Source organism: Plecotus auritus (assembly GCF_963455305.1).
Source record: "Plecotus auritus genome assembly, chromosome: 5".
Classification (NCBI taxonomy): Eukaryota; Metazoa; Chordata; class Mammalia; order Chiroptera; family Vespertilionidae; genus Plecotus; species Plecotus auritus.
In genome coordinates this window covers 46,066,206-46,087,784 of record NC_137776.1, presented here as the reverse complement: position 1 = coordinate 46,087,784, position 21,579 = coordinate 46,066,206, and the positions used below count along the sequence as shown (strand labels likewise).

Genomic DNA, 21,579 nt, shown 5'->3' with positions numbered 1-21,579 from the left:
CTACGGCCCATTCGGCTGTTCTATCCGGCCCACGGAGCCGAAAGAGCGGAGGGTTCTCTTGCTCTCCCCTCCGCTCCTTTACTTTGAATTTATATTAGTTCACACAAACACTCCATCCATGCTTTTGTTCCGGCCCTCCGGTCCAGTTTAAGAACCCATTGTGGCCCTCGAGTCAAAAAGTTTGCCCACCCCTGGCCTAGAACAATGACTGGCACCTAGTAGCACTCATTCATTGAATAAAATGATGTGATAGGAGCCCTGGCCGGGTGGCTCAGTTGGTTGGAGCGCCATTCTGTTGTGTACACCAAAAGGTTTGATCCTCAGTTGGGGTGTATACATTGGGTGAGAAATGATGGCACAGATCAGGGTGATAGCAGTGGAAGTGGTGAGATGTGGCTGGTTTATTCTGAAAGTAAAACAAACTGTTTCCCAATGAGTTAGATGTGGACTGTGAAAAGAGGGAAAATGAGAATGACAAGGTTGTTCTGCCTTAAGCAACTGGAAGAATGGAGTTGCCATCAGTTAACTTATGAAAGATTGTGGGAGGATTCTATTTGAGGGTAGGGTGCGTCTCCTGACAAAACATAACATCTTAAATATAACATGTCCAACACAAGAGTTCAGTGTTGGACATGTTATATTTAAGATGTTATATTTTGTCAGGGACGCACCAAGAGACACTAAAGGCTGGTGGATCTGTGTGTGGATGAAGTTGAAGGGACCTAAATTAAAGGTTCATTGTACATGAACGGGGCTTAAACTGAATGCAGAGAAACAGGAATAAGGCCTGAGCACCCTGCAGTGAAAAGTTCTTTGAAAATGAATAAATTTTATCACAGAAATAGAGTATCAGGTTCTTCTCAGGTGATAAATGCCCTGAAGAAAAAAAATATCATCAGATGATGCTACTTTATGAAAGATAGGTAAGAACAAGCCAATTATGAACATAATTTAAAGATAGAATTTATTCTCTGATGGTTTACTCATGCAAACTGCACATAAAAGAAAATAGTACAGTTTGTGTAACATTGCAAATATAAGGACTCAAAATGCTAGGTACAGAAGTAGTGTGACATCCTGAAAGTCCAAATGAAATTTATGTTTATACAACTAATAATGATTTTTATTTGCTGAGTACAGACTGATTTACAATGAAAGTTTTGCTAACGTTGGTAAGCTCATTAACCGTTTACATGACTTCTTACATCTATGTAGCTTTATTTTACAGTTGCAAGAATTCCTGTTATCAAAGAACTTTAATTTGCATAAATAATAAAATGAAAGGAAAATGCACTGAAGGACTTAGGAGAGAGAAAAATTGAGGCTTTTCCTAACCCATCCAAACTACAATAAAAAATAGCCTTCTTGCAAAATTCATATTTTGTGCCTTTGAGATCAACTCCTTAGCATAATTATGGAAAAATCATGATTAGAAATTGATTACTTTAAAATTATAAAATCAGTTAAAAATTTTAAAAAATGTAGAAGTAGAATTTATCAACTAAAATGTTCTCAGTTTTAATAAACCAAACAATAAAATTCCTATTATCTTCATAACTTAAAAGTCCTAAAATGTCATTTGTATAATTTGAATGCTTCCCAGTCTGGAACTTAGGCAGGTGGGATATTTCCTTGAGTTGTCAAGGATATTCCATGTAGGTTTTAAATGTCAGTCTCATTAGGAGATGGCACTGAGACTTTAGCAAAGAGTGTAGTATGGATGCAGAACAAACTACACAACTTATTATAAATGCATTAAGATATTTACATAATGGAATCCTGCTTGAATGCCAGAAGTTGCTACTGGGTAGGACTCATAACTATTTTACAAAGTTCTCTTACACACATCTACTACTTTTAAATTTTTAACAATTTAGTCTATTTTAAAATATTGTACTATATTTTGAACATAACTGCAGAATAAAAATAGATAATGGCACATTAGAAAACTCAGTATCCCACAGATGACTGGATAATGAGAAAAGTGTACCTACAATCATCTCATCAGAAACAAACTACATCATGGAATGTTAGTTATCCAAGCCTGCACAGTAATGACCTTTTAAATTGCAATCACCTATTGGCCAGCATCACACTGAAGGCATCGTTAAACATTCAAGCAAAGATTGCTGGCATAAACTATTGAAAGACACATACATACATACACACACACACTCACTCTCTCTCTATCTCTCTCTTTCTCTGTCTCTCTCTCTCTCACTCTTTCTTCCCACTTTATAATTACATTGTTCTAAAGATAGATACTGATTTTTTTCCCCACAAGAAACGTTATCAAAATTTGCTACTAAAAGATGACAGTGCTTTCACAAGAATAAGTACAAGTTAGCTTGCAAGTACAAGACAATGGGGGTAAACAGTCTTAAATTTTCTAAGTAGTAATTTTAGGCTTTTCTGGCAACCATACCTTACTTGATTATGCATAAACTTCTCAGTTTGTAACCTGAAATCTGCAAAAAAAAACCCAGAAACCTAATTTCAAAAAATTATTAGATATCTGATAACCCTGTATTGTACATTATATAATTTCTTATTTTATTCGCCTCAAAACATAAAGGTTTAAAATACTGAAATTAAAACTTGAAAAATAGTCATTTTTGAAATGATAAAAGATTTCAAAATTCAAGTCTACTTAAAATCTTTAAAAAGAAAAATGCACTATTCATGATCTTGATTTAGTTTAAGATTATAAGTGTGCATAAAAGCACTGTATGTCTTCTACCATGTTTTCACTCAAAAAGTATTCTCTAATGTTCTTCCTTTTGCATAATGTGCAAAATAAAAGGCAAAAAGGTTAAAAGCAACTTTCTTTCGCGAGTGCTTTATGACTTTGTTAATGTACAAAGTCAATAAGGATTTAAGCAGAACTTTGGTATAAATGATATAACAATATTACCATCACAGTTGAGGGATAAAAGGTGGCCAAAAGAAATGGAAGTGGGAAGAGAGATTCAGGAACACCCCCATTTATTAAACACCACCAAATTAAAAATGAAATAAAACCACAATGAATTATAATACAATTTATACATTGAGCACAGAAAAATTAATAAATCTAACAATATTTATAAAAAAGCAAAATCAGCCTTTTTCCAGAGAATAAAAACTGTTGTTCAGTCTGATCATCAACTGCTGCTACCCCAACTTTAGAGCCAAATTCAATTTCAAGTAAAAAAAAAAAAATTTACAACCACAGATTTCGCATAAATGGCAACTGGTCTTTCCTTGATTTCCCTTTGAAGTCACTAATGAGTATCTAAAACTGCTGCACTGCAGGTTTCTAATCAACTTCCTGAGGGCTGGGCCTGGGAGGAAGGAGCCATTACGATCTGTGAAAGTGCAGGCTCTGTACTCTGGTCCGCCATCTGGGTGAGGACTGAAGTGGCTACAGCTTCTGCCTTGGAGGTTGAACTGACTCCATTGGATGTGCTGACAGAACTATGCTGTATTGCTTCCGTATGTGGACTACTTGGCACTGACAGGTCTTCTGAACTATCATCTTTATCAGCAGCTGAGTGGAAAAAAGAAAAATTGCTCAGTTTCTTAAAATACTGTAAGAATGTATCAGTAGGCTGAGTCCATATACAGAGTAAAAAGCAACAAGATATTTTATGTAATCAGTTATTTAGAAAAGTCAGTATGATGGGAATTGAGTAACTGAAAGGTGGCTGTAAGACATGAAGTGGGCATTTTATCCCCAACAGGTCAAACAAAGGCACAACCATACACATGGAAACATCTGGGTACCCAGTGCCTCACAGAATAGAGCTGAAGAAATATCTGCTAAAGAGAGTTAAACTGGGTTAGGATTTTGGCAGAAAGACCCCTATCGCCATAATCAAACCCATATCAAATAACACATTTAACAAAACCAATGTTTGTCTACATCCCATTCTTATTAAAAGATAAAAAATGTATTGCCACATGCATAAACAAAATGAATTCTTATATACAAATTACATCTTCAAATTATTCCCTCTGCAGTCTCCAGAACTATATTTATTCTAGCTGACTTTCCATCTACTGCAGCACTGGGTGATTACAATACCGGATTCTAATGATGCAGACACATGAGAATAAGCAATATTTAGAATTTAAATGCCACCAGCTGTTATAGTTGCATGAATTGAGATTCAAATAAAAATCTACATAAAAGTCTACAAGTGAAAAGATATTCAGGAAAGGGCATTCTAAATATTTATAAAAATAAATCTCCCAATTTGTAGGCTTTTGAATAACAAATCTCCCATATATTTTTTATTACAGAAAAGAATCCAATAATTTCATTTAGTGAAAAATCTGATAGGCACAACACACCAACAGTTATAGTGTATGTAAGTTATGAGACACAATGACAACACAAACACCTATGAACCCAGCCCCCAACTCTAAAAGAGAATATTGCCTTAGTAACCCTGATGCTTCCTAAGAGCTCCTCTCCTTACCAAGATAATTACCATCTGCTATTTCTTTAACCATTCCCGTATTTTTTCTTTTAAGTTTTGCCAAGTAGGTATGTATCCCTAACAATATTGTTTAGCTTGTTTACTAATGAACATTCTAAAGACAGTATTATACTGGATATATTCTTTTGCACCTTGTTTTACTCACTTGGCATTAAAATAATTTTTATTTAGTGTTTAGAAGGGACAATATGCAGGTTTTCTATCAAACCTGAGAATGCATACCAGCCTTCTTCTTAATGGTTAAGTCCCCATTCTGAAAGTCAATTATTAAAAGGTCTGCACCCTATGAAGCAGAACTTACCCTATGATTTGTAATATAGAAGATGGAAGGGGAGGAACTTCACAAAGCACAACTTTTATTCAAATAAAATTCCTTATTCTGAGGGTTTTCTGAAATATAGTAATTTTTAGGAATTTTGACATACTTGCCCCCAATTCATTGATTTTTGAAAAGCAGGTTTTAATAAATATAAGTGAGAAAGAATCCCATCTTCTCCATAATCTGCTATGAATGCAAAACCACATCCTTGGATAAAAATTTGACCTCAAGTTATTATAAAAAAGTCACAGTAATTCTTTTAAAATTATAATAAATGCTATAAAACACAATTTCAATAGCCAACACAAATAGTTATGTGTTCAAAGAAAACACTAGAGACTACTAAAAAGCCCTCTTTGTTTATGTGACCACTAATCTACAGCAAATTGACCTTTCTCTCAAGGTTAAGTTCTAGGGATGCACCAGCTTTCAGAAATAGAGGCTGATCTGTGATGAGTGTAATAAGGAAATGTAAATATATAGTGAAGGCAATGACTCAAAATTAAACAGTAAATTCTAAGGGATAAGTGATTGTCTCTAGTCTTTCAGAATTAGGTAAAGCAAATCTTTAGGCTATACAAAGAACAGTTACTCACTTATAAATTCTTTAATTATAAATTTTATAAATACATTTATAATGTGATATATCTGCACCCATATCCACTTCCAGAAGGTGAGGGGAGAAAAATTACTAGTATAATCACAAGAACTAGAAATATACAAGAGATCTTACGGCACTCAAGAGCCACTTCAGGCCTATGTAAGTTTAAAGAAACCAGATGTTTAACAATTCACTCTCTAAAGTTCTCTACCTCTGTTCATATATATTTTCAGTACTGAAAAATATAGGGTATGGCAAAAGTAAGTTCACAATTGTTTGTATGGGAGATAATAACAATAAATAAATAAATAATAATAATACAAGAATAAACTTTCGTGTAGTCACAACTGTAAACCTACTTTTGCCCCACCTGTGTAAGTTCTCAAGGACATTTGGGACTCAAGAAGCATTCCTTTCCACTTATGATTATAGAAACAACTATTATATAATTTTAATTATGCTCAGTGATCTAGAGAATATGACTTAATGGCAATAAGATCACTCTCGTGCTTTATTCTTGATGGAATCCAAACATTTAGAAAATATTTTATTTTCATTCACATTCTATACTATTTGACTGTTAAGATACCAATTGTCACAGTTTCCCCATGACTGAGGGTTAAAACTGTGACCCTGTGACAGTGTGACTTTAACTGTCACCTTTACCCACGAGATTTTGTAATAATCCTTAATTTCTACTAAACCTTAGTTTTCTCTCTCAAATGTTTTGAAAGAATTAGCACTACAGCTCACCACCATTAGTAATTGCTGTGTGCAACATGATCAACAGTGTTAGGTATTTGTGAATTTCCCCATATTTTCTATAAAATTTAAATATTCACTTAGTCAATCTCTTTATTTACCTTAACTATTAAACAACAGAGAAGTTGTATTTTTGCAAAGACTTCAAATCTGAAAATAGACATTCCTTTAAAATTTCTACAAAATCCAATTATCTCCACAGAGCTAAAGAGGACAAATTTTATGTTAGAACTATACTTGTTGCCAAAACCGGTTTGGCTCAGTGCATAGAGCGTCGGCCTGCGGACTCAAGGGTCCCGGGTTCGATTCCGGTCAAGGGCATGTACCTTGGTTGCGGGCACATCCCCAGTAGGGGGTGTGCAGGAGGCAGCTGATCGATGTTTCTCTCTTATCGATGTTTCTAGCTCTCTATCCCTTTCCCTTCCTCTCTGTAAAATATCAATAAAATATATTTAAAAAAAAAAAAAGAAAAGAAAAAAGAACTATACTTGTTAATTGACTATCTAGATGACTAGACAGGAAAAAAAGGTAGGTATAGTTCCCAAAATGAAAAATGTCTCTCATTCTCACAATGAAGTATAATAGATAGTCACTAAAAACTTACTCATCTAAATTTTCAGTCAGTTTATTTAAGAGTATAGGACATAAACCCACACACCTAAACATTTAAAAAATACCTTTATAAATTACTAAAATGAAAAATTGGCTTATATTTGCTGAACATATTCTGCCTAGATATAGAGAGAAAGCTGTTGGGATTATCTAATAAATTACTAAGGATTTAAAAATTGTAGATAATTTTGAATTGAATGCAATATGAGTTAATTTTATTTCTAATTTTATAGAATCAATTATACATTTACTTTTGAACTATACTATCAAAATTCAAGGTAACTCTCTTAAGAAAACCATGTATTTATAATGCTGAACTCAGCAGCTTCTATATGAAATTATGTTAAGTCAGATGGGAGCTATAATGGCCTCATCCCTGCAGCAATCATACAAACTCCAAACATATTTCTATATGGGCGCAATTTACTCCACAATGTGTTTCACCATCCTGTCAAAATGACTAGATATCAAGCATACACTAACTGAAATAAAGAATAATTTACAGGAATTCAAGTGTAGAGTAGAAGATTCTGAGAATCAAGTCAATGATTTGGAATATGAGGGAGCAGAAAACACCCAATCAGAAAAGCAAAAAGCAAAAAGAATCCAAAAATATGAAGATAGCATAAGGAGTCTCTGGGACACCCTTCAAGCATACCAACATTTGCATTATGGGGGTGCCAAAGGAGAAGAGAGAGCAAGCTATTGAAAACCCATTTGAAGAAATAATGACAGCAAACTTCTACCTGGTGAAAGAAATACACTTACAAGTCCAGGAAGCAGAGAGTCCCAACAAGAGGAAACCAAAGAGGCCCACACAAAGACACATCATAAAATGCCAAAGGTTAAAGACAAAGAATCTTAAAAGCAGCAAGAGAAAAGCAGTTAGCAAGAAGAGGAGGAAGAAAAAAAGGTAAAAAATATGAATAATAAAATGGCAATAAATACATATATATCAACAACTGAATCTAAAAATCAAAATAAACAAGGAATGTAATGAACAAAATAAACCGAGGAATAAAATAGAATCAAAGACATGGAAACATGGAACAGACTTGACAATCTCAGAGGGAAGGGGGTGGGAAATGGGGGGAGATTAATCAAAGAACTTACATGCATTACTTATGGACACAGACAATAGGGTGGTGAAGGCTTGGGGCAGGGCGGAAACCAAGTGGAGGGGCAATGGGAGGAAAAAAGGGGACGTGTAATAATCTCAACAATAAAGATTTTAAAAAATCATTAGCTATCAAAGGACTGAGATTTATTTGCTCAAAACTGACAAAAATCAATGTTCTAAATATATATGGCAATAGAGAGTTGCTAAATCTATTGGATCTTTTAAATTAAAAAATATTGCCCATTCTGATGAAACTGCTTACAATGACTACAAGTAAAGATGGTGGCTATTAAGTTTTATCTTGAGCACCTGAGGAACAGTTTGCATCCAATATAAAATGTTTCTTTCTTTTGAATTACTGACACTGGCAAATTAAAATAAAGTGGATACATATGGTTGAGACAATCTTCACATTTACAAATATCCTGAAATACCTCTAAATCATAAAAACGAAAGCTGTGGGTTATATATTATGAATGTTGCCTAATGCATTTCCAGCTCTGTTATTTGTTACAAATTTGTGTACAATGGACAGGCCATTTATTCAAGAGTTACAGCTGGTTCCAACACTGTTTATATTACCAAAAAGAAGGACATTACAAGAAGGAAAAAACGCAATTAACCTTTAAAATGCTGAAAACAGAAGAACCTCATTTTTAGGGAAAACATTTAAGAGGAAAGTGATATGCAGATAATGTTCTATTTTAGCATTTTTATGACTGACTAGAAGATTCAATACAAAGGTTCACAATAATTAAAAAACCCCACACAATGCTGATATCTAAGAAAGAATAATAGGATCTGATACTGTAAATGGATACTACATACAGGGTGTCCCCCCAAAAAAATGTATACACATTTTAACAGCTGATAGCTCAATTTTGAAAATGAAATGTATTTTAATAAACACTGACTTTATAATTATTCAAAGTGTGTGTATACATTTTTTTGGGACACCCTATTTTTAGTAAAGACAGTTGATTAAAAAAATACACATCATTACTAAACAAAGGCTGGACAAGAAATGCTTCACCATGTCAATCTAAGACAAAGTGTTATACTGGGATGATAAACAAAATAATCATCAGTACTTATAGTATATTTTAAGTTATTAACTAACCCATTTTGCTAATCCATAGCAATCCCTAAAATAAAAGCTAGAAATAGGAAATTTTTAAAAATCTAGATTCTAAGAAGTATACCCCATTCCATAATAACCTTGGAGAAGTCTGATATTTAATATTAAGTATAGGAATTTCAGTCTCCGTTTTTTGATGGAAGCTTGGTTCGCTGTGGCAGTATTTCACTGATGTAGCCTAAGGCTGTAGGTAATGGAACATTACTCACTGTGATAGCCAGATTTCTTCTGCATGGCGGTTACAGGGCAATCTTTATGAGCCAGAAGAAGCTGTTTCAGCTGTGCCACTTCATTTCTCAGCAGGGTGACTTCACTCTGGAGAAGAAACAAGTTATGTACCTTACCAGCATCTGATTAAACATTTCTCACTGTTTAAAACAAGTGAAGGTTAAGATAAGAAAAATTGAACATCTTTATCACAATATCAAGGAATAAACAAAATATGCTGCTTAAATATGTTTAATCAGTACATATCAGTTTTATATTTTAGCATTTATATAAAAACTGCAACTTTTATAAAAATTTAAGATAACACAACTAGATAACATATTTCAAAGTTTTTATATTACCATTTGCCTTGAAGCTGCTTATTACATATCAGAGATTAGCTGTTGAAAATATTTTTTATTATATGTACTAGAGGCCATATAATTGCCGAATTCGTGCACAGGCGGGGTCCCTTGGCCTGGCCGGCGATTGGAGCCAATTGGGGCCATCTCGCCCAGTCCCAATCGGGGCCCGCTAGCCGGGGGGAGGGACCTTGGGAGGTTGGCTATGGGAGCACACTGACCACCAGGGAGTAGCTCCTGTGTTGAGTGTCTTCCCCCTGGTGGTCAGTGCATGTCATAGCAACCAGTTGACCAGTTGTAACGGTCGCTTAGGCTTTTATATATATAGATGATACATGTTCTTTTGTTTGAAAATTTAGACATCAAGGGAGTCAGGATAAATTTTTACTCCTCTATTCAATTGAAAATGAAATATTTATCCTGAAAACTCAATCAAGTTTCTAAGAAACTTGGAAGAGCTACTAATGGGAAACCACAATAACCAAGGAATCACAGATATTTAGAATGCAATGCAAGACACTGTGTTGGACAAGACACCAATGAAAGTAGATGTAATATCTAAAAGGCAGAGTTGCCTTTGACCTAGACCAGTGGTCGGCAAACTCATTAGTCAACAGAGACAAATATCAATAGTACAACGATTGAAATTTCTTTGGAGAGCCAAATTTTTTAAACTTAAACAACTTCTAACGCCACTTCTTCAAAATAGACTCGCTCAGGCCACGGTATTTTGTGGAAGAGCCACACTCAAGGGGCCAAAGAGCCGCATGTGGCTTGCGAGCCGCAGTTTGCCGACCACTGACCTAGACAATTCGTTCACATCTAAATTTAAATCTGATAAATCAATGGTGATTTGTACTATTCCTTATTACAGAACAAGCAAGTCAGCTTTTGTTTTGGATACATTAATCTGGAAAATTCTCTGTAAAAGTTTCAAATTGAGAGTCCAGTTAATTTTTTTGGGTCATCCACAAATATTAAAGACATGTAGATTAGTGATAATTATCAATACTCAAGAGTTAGAAATAATATAAATTTAATAAATTGATAACATAAAAATCTTAATTTACAAATACCTCTACTTATTTGAACTTACATTAACCTTAACTATGCAGATTTCATTCATGAACTCAAAATTAAATGAAGAAATATAGCAAAAGGGTGTACACAAAGCTCAGGCACTTCATTTTCTACCCGAGTCTCTTATGCAGAAAGCTTAATGTAAAATAATTTAGCAGATTAGACTCATTAGGTCTCCTGATGTGATTAATGACAGACAAAAAATCAAAAGAATAAAAATTAGGCAATCTAAAGGCAAGTCTGTAGGGTCAAATAATTCCTCACACCCCAATAATAATGAATTGCAATACTTTATGAAAACACGAAACAAAAATTGATGCTCATAACAAAACTGAACCACTAATAAAAGGGTTAAGTTGTTTTAAAATATTCTTCTATTTGAGACAAGAATGGGTTTAGAGAGATCAAAGTACAAAAGGGAAAGCAAAAGTTTTGCCTTAAAAATAAAGTGTTATTTAGAAAACTCATTTCTATGAAATATTACATCAGTGTCAATATTGCTAATTATAGCTCTTTATTAATGACACTGTTGATGAGAAACCATTTTATGAATAACCCAATATATACCTTCCAAGAAAGTTTCTCTGCTGTGTCAGCTTGAATTTGAGACTCGTGTCTACAAGTGTCTGTTATTAATTTCTGTAATATAACATAGGGCTGGATAGGTATGTCAAGCATACACAATCCTATCTAATAAAAGAGTAATATGCAAATTGACCATCACTCCAACACACAAGATGGCTGCCACAAGATGGCCAGCAGGGGAGGGCAGTTTGGAGGAACCAGGCCTGCAAGGGAGGGCAGTTGTGGGCGATCAGGCCAGCAGGGGAGGGCAGTTGGGAGGGACCAGGCCTGCAAGGAAGGGCATGTTGGGGGCGATCAAGCCTGCAGGGGAGGGCAGTTAGGGGTGACTAGGCCTGTAGGGGAGGGAAGTTAGGGGCAAACAGGCTGGCAGGGGAGCAGTTAGGCATCAATCAGGCTGGCAGGGGAGTGATTTAGGGGGTGATCAGGCTGGCAGGCAGAAGCGGTTAGGGGCAATCAGGAAGGCAGGCAGGTGAGCAGTTGGGAGCCAGCAGTCCTAAATGGGCAGTCGGACATCCCTCGAGGGGTCCCAGATTGGAGAGGGTGCAGGCTGGGCTGAGGGTCACCACCTCCGCCCCCCCCCCCCCCCCGCCGTGCATGAATTTCGTGCACCAGGCCTCTAGTCTTTTATAATCTGGTACCTGGAGCTACCCTTCACATTAGTGTGAACCTATGATATAATCAATATTTAATCATTTTTACTATAAGAATGAAAATCTGTATAGCTAACTAAACACATACTGTTATCTCTAACTAGAAAATCTTTCCTCTCCTTTTTGCCTTGCTAATTATTTTACTCATCTTTAAATCAACTCAGTACAGCATAAGTTTGCATAGAAAAAGAAGTGAGACGCCCATTTCTTTGTTCCCACAACCCTATATACTTATATGTGTGTGTGTATTAACACAGTACTTATGACATTGGATTCTAATTTTTGGTTTATTTGTTTGCCACCTCTGCCAGACTGGGATTTTCTCAATGGCAGATTATTTTGCTCTTTGTATCCCCAGAGCACAGCACAGGCTGGCACAGACTGAGAGTACATAGCTATATTTAGAGAGGACCATGGAAATTCTATGTCCAAGAGGTAAAAAATACCAAAAAGAGGCAAGTGAAATAAAGGACATGAAAACATTTTGAAAATGTCAAAGTCTCATTCAAATGTGAGCAATTATTGATTTTTTTTCTAATCAAAGTAAAACCTATTTGTTAAGATAAAGAAGATGCTGTAAAAATTATTCTGGTTTAAAATAAAATGTAAATTATTTAGGCATTTTCTTACCATCGCTCCATTCTATTTTTAGCTACTCAAAAATTATATAGTAATTAACAAGTTTTTTTTTTTTTTACAGTTTATCTGCAGCAGATCAGACTGATGAAATCAGATCAGACTTTCTCACTGATGTCTGGCCACATCTTGATGACCACAGGTATTCCATACATTTATGATCTTTACCTTACTAGTTCAGCCACTACTCTCCAAATTAAATAAATAATGTTAGATAATTTCTTCTTTGGGGAATTTCTCATTGCTGAAGATCAAATATCAAGATTCTCACTACACAGTTCCAAAGGTTGTCATGGATGCAAAACCTACACTTGAGAATAAAATAGTTTTTTGTCTACAACAGAAATATAGATGATGGGGTTCTATTTTGAAAATATTTTGCAAAATGAATGGGAATGACCCGTCTATTCTTATACTTTGATTACTTGCTTCATGTTTGTCTCCTCTGCTAGACCACAAATTTTATAAGTTCAAGGATAATGTCTTTTTCACTATTATATTCCCTGTGTCTAATAACATGCCCTCACACCATTAAGCACTTATATTTAATGACAAAACAAATAATAAATAACTAGTATTTGCATAGCACAGTTACAGAATACTTTTCTATATCCTCTTTCACTTACAAAGTATTTTATGACTTTGACTGATGGGAAAGTAAAGGCTTAGAAAGATTTTTTGATAAAGGCTAGTAAAAATAAATACTAGGTCTCAAACTCTTAATAAAATGCATGAGGTACAGGTGGCATCACTATTACACTTACCCCCTTCTCTAGATAAAAAACTAGGGGGTGGGGGGCGTGGAGGAAGATAGTAATATCATATTTTTTTCAGGAATTAAAACAGGCATTGTACAGCATCTTGAGTTGTTGCTATTCCTTTCTATTTCAAATGATAAATACTAAAGATTTGATCCTATTCCTTTAAAGTCAACGGACCAATAAGCAAAACCTTTTCCATATCACTATAAAACCTTTTCCATAAGTGAAAATTCCTCATGTAACCAGCTATCAAAGAATGCTTCTATTAATTTATTGAACCTCTTATTCCACATACATTTTGCAATACCTAAGTTTTAAAAGCAAAATCCACAACAAAACTTCCAAGTTTTATCCACAGAGTAATTGTTAAGGAGTCTGACTTTAATTCATAAAGGAAATATGCTGAAGTTGTAAAGTGAAAACTAATCCCTAAAATGAGTATAACTGAAAGACAAAGGCATAAGAGGTTAAAAGCATTTTAAATAAAAGACAACAAAATCATGTATTACCTTAAAAATATGTTATAGCCCTGACCGGTTTGGCTCAGTGGATAGAGCGTCAGCCCGCGGACTGAAGGGTCCCGGGTTCAATTCCGGTCAAGGGCATGTACCTGGGTTGCAGGCACATCCCCTGTGGGGAGTGTGCAGGAGGCAGCTGATCGATGTCTCTCTCATCGATGTTTCTAACTATCTATCCTCTCCCTTTCCTCTCTGTAAGAAATCAATAAAATATAAAAAAAATGTTATAATTTGGTCTAGATTATCACAAATGTCTCTAATACAATTTGATAAAATTGCCTTTTTAGCAATGATTTTAGAAAGCTAAAATATAATTAAATTTCATGATTGGGGAAATAAGGTTGAATAATATTTTTAAAAATCTAATATATGTTTGGTAAAAATATGAACAGTCATACCTCAACATTTATTAAATCTTTTATTTTATGTAATATATAAGTAACCATGAATCGTTACTGCCTACTATACCAATCAGCTAAGCCTGTATGTCACATGAAGGATTATTTTAAAAAAATGTAGAATTGATGAATGTGTTCACATAAAGCACAGTTTAATTATTTCTTTTACATTCAATTTTCTTTACAAATCATTCTGTTTTTCACAGCTAGTGGTTTTGCTGTTGGGAGACTGAAAAAAAATTTTTCTCCCTGAATCTACTATAAGCATGTTAACTCTTCACACTCTGAAAACTATGGTCTGTCACTATTTTAAAACTTTTTATTTTGTTTGACAAATAACTATAAAACAAAAATCAAAATCACATATCCACTTGAAATAATAAAGTCATAATTGAAGTGCCTTTTCTTCCCAAACCATCCATGCTTGCCCATACCCTCTCTTCTCTTTACTACTGTTACATCCTGGCACATGTCATTCCTAAAATTTTACCTATATGTAGAGATTCATTACTATATGATTTCCATACCTACACATTTATCCATCTAACTTAAGTATAAACCTTTTACTAATGAAAAAGATTTATGGTATACATTTTAGTATGCAACTAACTTTTTATTGAGTAATTTATTGAAGTGAAATTCCCATAATATAGAATTAACCATTTTAAAGTGAATTAATTCAACGGCATTTAGTACATTTACCATGTTGTGCAACCACCTCCCTCTGTCTACTTATAAAACATCTCTGAAACTCTAAAATAAAACCCATTACCCATAACCAGTTTCTCCCTTTCCTTTTTTCCCCAGTCTCTGGCAATGACCAATTTGCATTTTGTCTCTATGAATTTATCTGCTCTAGATATTTCATTCAAATAGTCATATAATATGTGACTTTGTGTCTAGCTTCTTTTACTTAAGCATGTTTTGAGGTTCATCCACATTTTAGTATGTACTTTAAATCCTTTTTATGCCCAAATAATATTCCATTGTATGTATATACCCCAATTTATTTATCCACTCATCCACTGATGGATGTTTAGACTGTTTTCAGCAACTTTCTTTTTGCCCACAACAATGTATTATAGACATTTTCCCAGGTTAATACATACAAATGAACCTTATTCTTTTTCTTTTTTTGCAGAAGTATTTTTTTAAAAAAATACATTTTTATTGACCTCAGAGCGGAAGGGAGAGGGAGAGATAGAAACATCAATGACAGAGAATCATTGATCAGCTGCCTCCTGCAGGCTCCCAAATGGGGACTGAGAAACTTCAACAACTGAGTCACACTGGCTGGGCTTGCAGAAGTATCTATAATAATAAAAGTGTAATATGCTAATTAGACCAGACGTCCTTTGGGACGATGCCGGGGCTGCAAGGGAAGCCCGGGTCCTGGGTGCCTGCTGGTGGCCAGAGTGAAGCCTGGGTTCTGGGTGCCAGAGGGAAGCCGGTGCCGGCAGCTGGGAGAAGGAAGGCCTACTCTTGCACAAATTTTGTGTATCGGGCCTCTAGTTTTAAAGAAAATCCATGACAACGTATCATTTTGCCTATCTTCATATTTTGGTATGTACTTCTAAAACTGAGAACACTTTCTTATCTAACTACTAGGGGCCCGGTGCATGAAGATTCGCGCATGGGGGGTGGGTCCCTCAGCCCGACCTGCACCCTCTCCAATCTGGCAGCCCTCAGGGGAGCCCTCTCCAATCCAGGAGTTTCTGTCTATCTTTGCAATCATATGAGTGAATTGTCTGAGACCCCAACCCAGTTTGGTTTGTTGCTCACAGAATAATAGAGGCATTTTTTTTTTTTCCTTTGCTTCATTGGTGGAGATTTCCTGGAAATTTTAGGATATCTTCCCTTTAATTTTTCCTAGACACTCTGATTTTACTTATGTCTCTCACCTTTGCTTTCCCTCCATCCCACACCACAACAGTAACTTGCTCCAGGCTCACTTTGCTCTAGTGCAGGGGTGGGCAAACTTTTTGACTCGAGGGCCACAATGGGTTCTTAAACTGGACCGGAGGGCCGGAGCAAAAGCATGGATGGAGTGTTTGTGTGAACTAATATAAATTCAAAGTAAAGGAGCGGAGGAGAGAGCAAGAGAACCCTCCGCTCTTTCGGCTCCGCGGGCCAGATAGAACAGCCGAATGGGCCGGATCCGGCCCGCGGGCCGTAGTTTGCCCATGGCTGCTCTAGTGTCTAGGAGATTCGTCTGCCACCAGAACTACGATTCCCAGCATTCCTGGTGCTCCCCATACTCTGGGCTTCTGCTTCCGGTCCTGGGGCTGCCACCAGAACTACTATTCCCAGAATTCCTGGTGCTCCCTATACTCTTGGTTTTTCCCTTCCTGCTCTGTTTCTGTCCCACGGCCTCCCGCTCTGCCAAGTCCTCCAAGCCACCAGCTCTCCCTTTCTGCTCTCCGTCTGGCGGCTTGGGGAGCCAAATTCCCCAAGCCACTCCACTCTCCGTCGGCTCTCCTGATCTACTCTTCGCCCGGTGCCTGTGTATGCAAATTAACCCACCATCTTTGTCAGGTTAATTTGCACACTCACTCCTGATTGGCTGGTGAGCGTAGCAGAGGTACCGTCAATTTACATGTTTCTCTTTTATTATATAGGAGGATGCCATCATCACAGTTTTTAATGATAAAAATACTGATTTTACTTGTTCTGTTTGTAATTTGAGGTATTAACCTCTACAGTTGAATATAACTTTAATTTAGTGATTTCTTGAATTTGACTTCTTTTTAAGTTTTATGCTTTGAAAATGATGTGCTAGCTAACTTGTACCTAGATAAATCTTGCCTTTATTCCTCCAGTCAAGAAATTTCTACCTCACTTAGGCAATAAAAATGCAACACATTTTACAATGACATTTTAATTATAGTTTGCATGGTGGAAAAAACATGCAATTAATGAAGTAAAGATTACATTTATTTTGAATACTGAATTTTCCAAGGTTTTCCAATAATAGATCATCAGTGTTAATAATAGTGACCAGTTCTGCAGTATAACTAAGGAAACAGCAATATCTCATTAAAAGCTATTAATATTGCTAAAACTTGGGTCAAAGCAGAAAACCTCAAGTCCAACAACACCCTGTAAATGAGACCATGTATTTATATAACATTTATAGTTTTCAGTCATCTTTACTTCTTAAGAAGGCAAGTAAGACAAATGACAAAGGAAAATATTTATATATATATCTTATTAAAATTAAAAATTTATGTATTTAAAAATACCTACATTCATTCTGATTCAACTGATTTATGCAACAACACAGAGAAATAGACTAGCAGGTATTATCTCTATTCTCTGGATAAGACAACTGAAGCTAACAAAGAATGATACAAGTAGTCTAGTCATTTGGAAGTATAATTTTGTTAGTTAAAAAGAGAAAATAAATATATATATATATGTATACTTAAATCACTTTGTTAATATAAATATTTAAAATTTTAATAGTAAAATTAGTTTTAAAATTACTTAAAATAGTTTTTAAAGAGTTAATATTGTAACAGAGAGACCTGGTAAAGAATAGACATTTTTATAGTTGTATAAATAAATTGGTACCTATAATCTGTTTCACTGAATTTAAAGAGGAAAGAAATTTATACATTTTTTCTAAAAACTTATGAAAATAGTTCTTAAGAATTCATTTATCAGATGATAATATAATAATTTCTTAGTATACCCTGGTAGATAAGTACATATTTGAAATCTCTGTGATGTGGTAAATCATTTTTAATTTTTTTCTAAATGGTTAAAATAGATTTTATAAGACCATTTGTTCTAAACTAACATGCCAATATTCAAAGCACAACACAGTATTAAAAATGTCTACCTCACATATGAAAAATTTTTAGGTTATAAAATTTATATTACAGGTTAAATGCTATTCCTGATGCTAAAATCTTTTTCCCAAGCATTTAAATAGACATTTATAATAGTGATATCTTTAAAGATAGAAAGGTTTAAGAAGGGAGTTCTCATCATCAATTATAATTACATAGATTTATTTTTAACTGGGAATAAATTAACTCAGAAGACTGATCAAGAACTACAATTCATTAACATCAATTTTCTAGCTGAAGCTCATCGATTGGTAGTTTAGGAGATTTTATTGGAGAACGTTCACAACATTAAAAAAAAAGAAAAACAAAACAAAAAAACAGAAGGAAGGAAATAGATTTGGTGCTCCCCCATTGGAAATCTTACCAAAGACTGAATAGGAAGGAGCCTTAAACCTTTATACCCACGAGGTTTCTAAGAAATGTATCTGAGGCACATTGGCAGGGCAGCATAAAATGATTTCTATTGCCACTGGCCATATTGTACCTGTTCTGTGGATAATAAGAGTCCTTCAGTTTCCAAAGCTGTCAATCTGGCACCTTTCTTGAGCACTATATTCACTTTAAATAAAACAAACAAAACAAAACAAAATTTATAATTCAAAGAACAAAAGGACTTAAAAACAAAACTGCTACTAAAGCAACTTTATCATTGTGATATAAACCAACAATTGAACATGAAAAGTGAAATACCAATGATATTTTTAATTTTAAAATTCTTTGAACTTTATATCACAACTTTATAAAGTTTAAGTACTTTTGCACTACACAAACACTTATTTTAAATTACTTCATTGTATCAGTATTGAAAGTTTTATATTATTTTATTTCAGTATCCAAATAAGTTTATAAAATTAGGTTTTACATACACACACCCAATATTGTGTCCTACAATATTTAGATGGCTAAGTAGAAAAAAAAGGGAAGCGCTGTGGTCACAATTATTAAAATACATACAACAAAATTTACACATATGCACCCTACCTGTAGTTGTCCATTTAATGAACTCAAGTCTTCGGCCTTCTTCTCTAAAGACTGAACCCAGACTTTCCTTTTTTGTCGGCATCTTGAAGCTGCTGCTCTATTTCGCTCCAGAAACTTCCTCCTTTTCTCATCAGGATCTTCATTAGCTGCTCTTCTTCGTCGACCACTTGTATTTTGGGTCTGTGGAGTTGTGTGAGCTGGAGAAGCCTGTAATAAACAGAAATGAAAGCTTTTTAACACAGGCAATAAAGGGTGGCAAAAGGGGAGAGCTACTAACTTTATTTTCTAAGTCTCATTGTATATATCAATATTTTGGGACAATGTGAAAATCACCCAGTGGTTTAACAAATTCCTTGAAATAAATGAGCACTGCTAAAATAAGATTCTCACTAAGTCACTACTTACATTAAATAAAGTCTTTAAAGTTTCTATAATATTTTCATTTATTTAGAAGTAATATGAAGAAACTGAAAATGCAATGCAAATGATCATATAAAAATCTTACATTTTCCCAAGTATACTCTTAAAAGTACATTAAGGTGTTATTCAATCCTTAGAAAACTAATTATAAGGTACTAAAGTAAAAATTAAATAACTGCTTATTTAAATTCACTATGGGAAACCACATTTACATTAAATCTGTAAATTTTCTTTAAAAATTGGTTTCTCTATGACTAGCCGGCTTGGCTCAGTGGATGGAGGGTTGGCCTGCGGACTGAAGGGCTGTGGGTTCGATTCCAGTCAAGGGCACAGGTCCAGGTTGTGGGCTTGATGCACAGTAGGGGGCGTGCAGGAGGCAGCCGATCAATGATTCTCTCTCATCATTGATGTTTCTATCTCTCTCCCCCTCTCCTTTCCTCTCTGAAATCAATAAAAAAATATTTTAAAAAAACTGGTTTCTCTAAAATTAAGGCATGAATGTACATACTTTGGTATACAGTCAGGTGACTCTTAGTGACGGGGATACAGTCTGAGAAATGCATTGTTAGGCAATTTCCTTGTTGTGGGAACATCACAGAGTGCACTTACCCAAACTTAGATGGTACATACTACTACATACCTAGCCCACATGATATAGCTTATTGCTCCTAGGCTACAAGCCTGGACAGCATGTTACTATACTGAATACTATAGACAATTTTAACACATGGCATTGGTGTATCTGAACATATCTGAACATAGAAAAGGTGCAATAAAAATAGAGAATAAAAAAAATGGTACACCTGTATAGGGCATTTACCATAAATGGAACTTGCAGGACTAGAGGTTGCTGTGGGTGAGTCAGTGAGTGACTGGTGAGTGGATGTGAAGGCCTAGGACACTATGGTACACTACTATAGACTTCAACACCACCTCACTGCCATCTACTTCCACATCTTGTCCCATTGGAAGGTCTTAAGGGGCTATAACACCCATGGAGTTGTCATCTCCTATGACAAAAATGCCTTCTTCTGGAACACCTCCTGAAGGACCTACCTGAGGCTCTTCTTGAGGAGGTGTCACTCTTTTCAGATATATGTCTATGATAGTTTGCTTGTTTTTTTTCCCCCTTTTCCATCATCGGTTTGCTTGTAAGCATATACTGTGATCTTATAGAACCACCACCATATATGCAGTCCATCACTAAAACATTGTTAGTGGCATATGACTCTACTCAGCTTTTCTTCAGTTTTTGGAATTTAGGTTAAGTCTTTTTCTAAGGGTCAGGTTCATTAATGCTTATTTTCCTGGTGGGTAGTATCCCACAGGAGTCCAGATTTTCATTTTATCTCCCGACTCCTCAACGGATTGGCCTGGTTATTTCAGATCAGTCAGAGACAGAAATCTTCACTTGCTAGTGATATTGTCTAGTGTCTAGCACTATAGAGCAATAAATAACTCCAACCCTCTTACAAATCTCAAAATTGTACCACAGAACACTTGAATATGGAGACAGGAAATGAACTCTTGGAAATAGCGCAAAGCAAACAGTCACTTTGTGGCCACAGGCCCATGATCCAAAGAAGTCTGAAAACAATCTTTACCTATAATTAATTATATTTTAAAATGGTGTAAACAAATAAAACTTCTATTTTCTTCTTATCTATATAATAAGCAAAAATTTTATATATAAGATCAAGATAAGTTTTGCAGGAAAATCACCAAACTACTTCTCATCCTACGAACTCCAAAAAATACAATGGTATGATTTAATTCCTTTTCCAAATAACTAGCATTAAAAATTATAAGGGTTATTCCATTTATACTGTATTTTAATTATAATAAAGATCAAGTATTAGATTATTTCTTTTATGTACATGATTCCAAGTTAATCTTTTATAAAAATATTTCTATGGCTGGCTTCAAGAAAGGCAACCTTGAAATATTTTCTTTACTTCATCCTTGTAACTTACAGCAGGGTTTTTTTTACTTTTTATTTTACTCATTTGACTGAATAAGAAAGAACATTTTTTGTTTTTAAATTGACAACTCAGTTATTACAGCAAAGGCTAAATCTGAGTATGATACATG

General features: G+C 34.9%; 1 protein-coding gene across 2 annotated transcripts in view; it reads right to left on the bottom strand.

The window, feature by feature from the left end:
- Positions 1–947: 947 nt before the first annotated feature.
- The window catches only part of ATF2 (activating transcription factor 2), an 84,892-nt gene continuing 64,260 nt past the window's right edge, over positions 948–21,579 (bottom strand). For both annotated transcript variants that reach the window (XM_080669275.1, XM_080669274.1), the window contains 3 exons: positions 19,069–19,275; positions 9,246–9,351; positions 948–3,529 (listed from right to left, as the gene is read on the bottom strand). In XM_080669275.1, the coding sequence (XP_080525401.1) occupies positions 3,303–3,529; positions 9,246–9,351; positions 19,069–19,275 (540 nt within the window). In that variant the 3' untranslated portion in view covers positions 948–3,302. The remainder of the gene's footprint in view (positions 3,530–9,245; positions 9,352–19,068; positions 19,276–21,579) is intronic.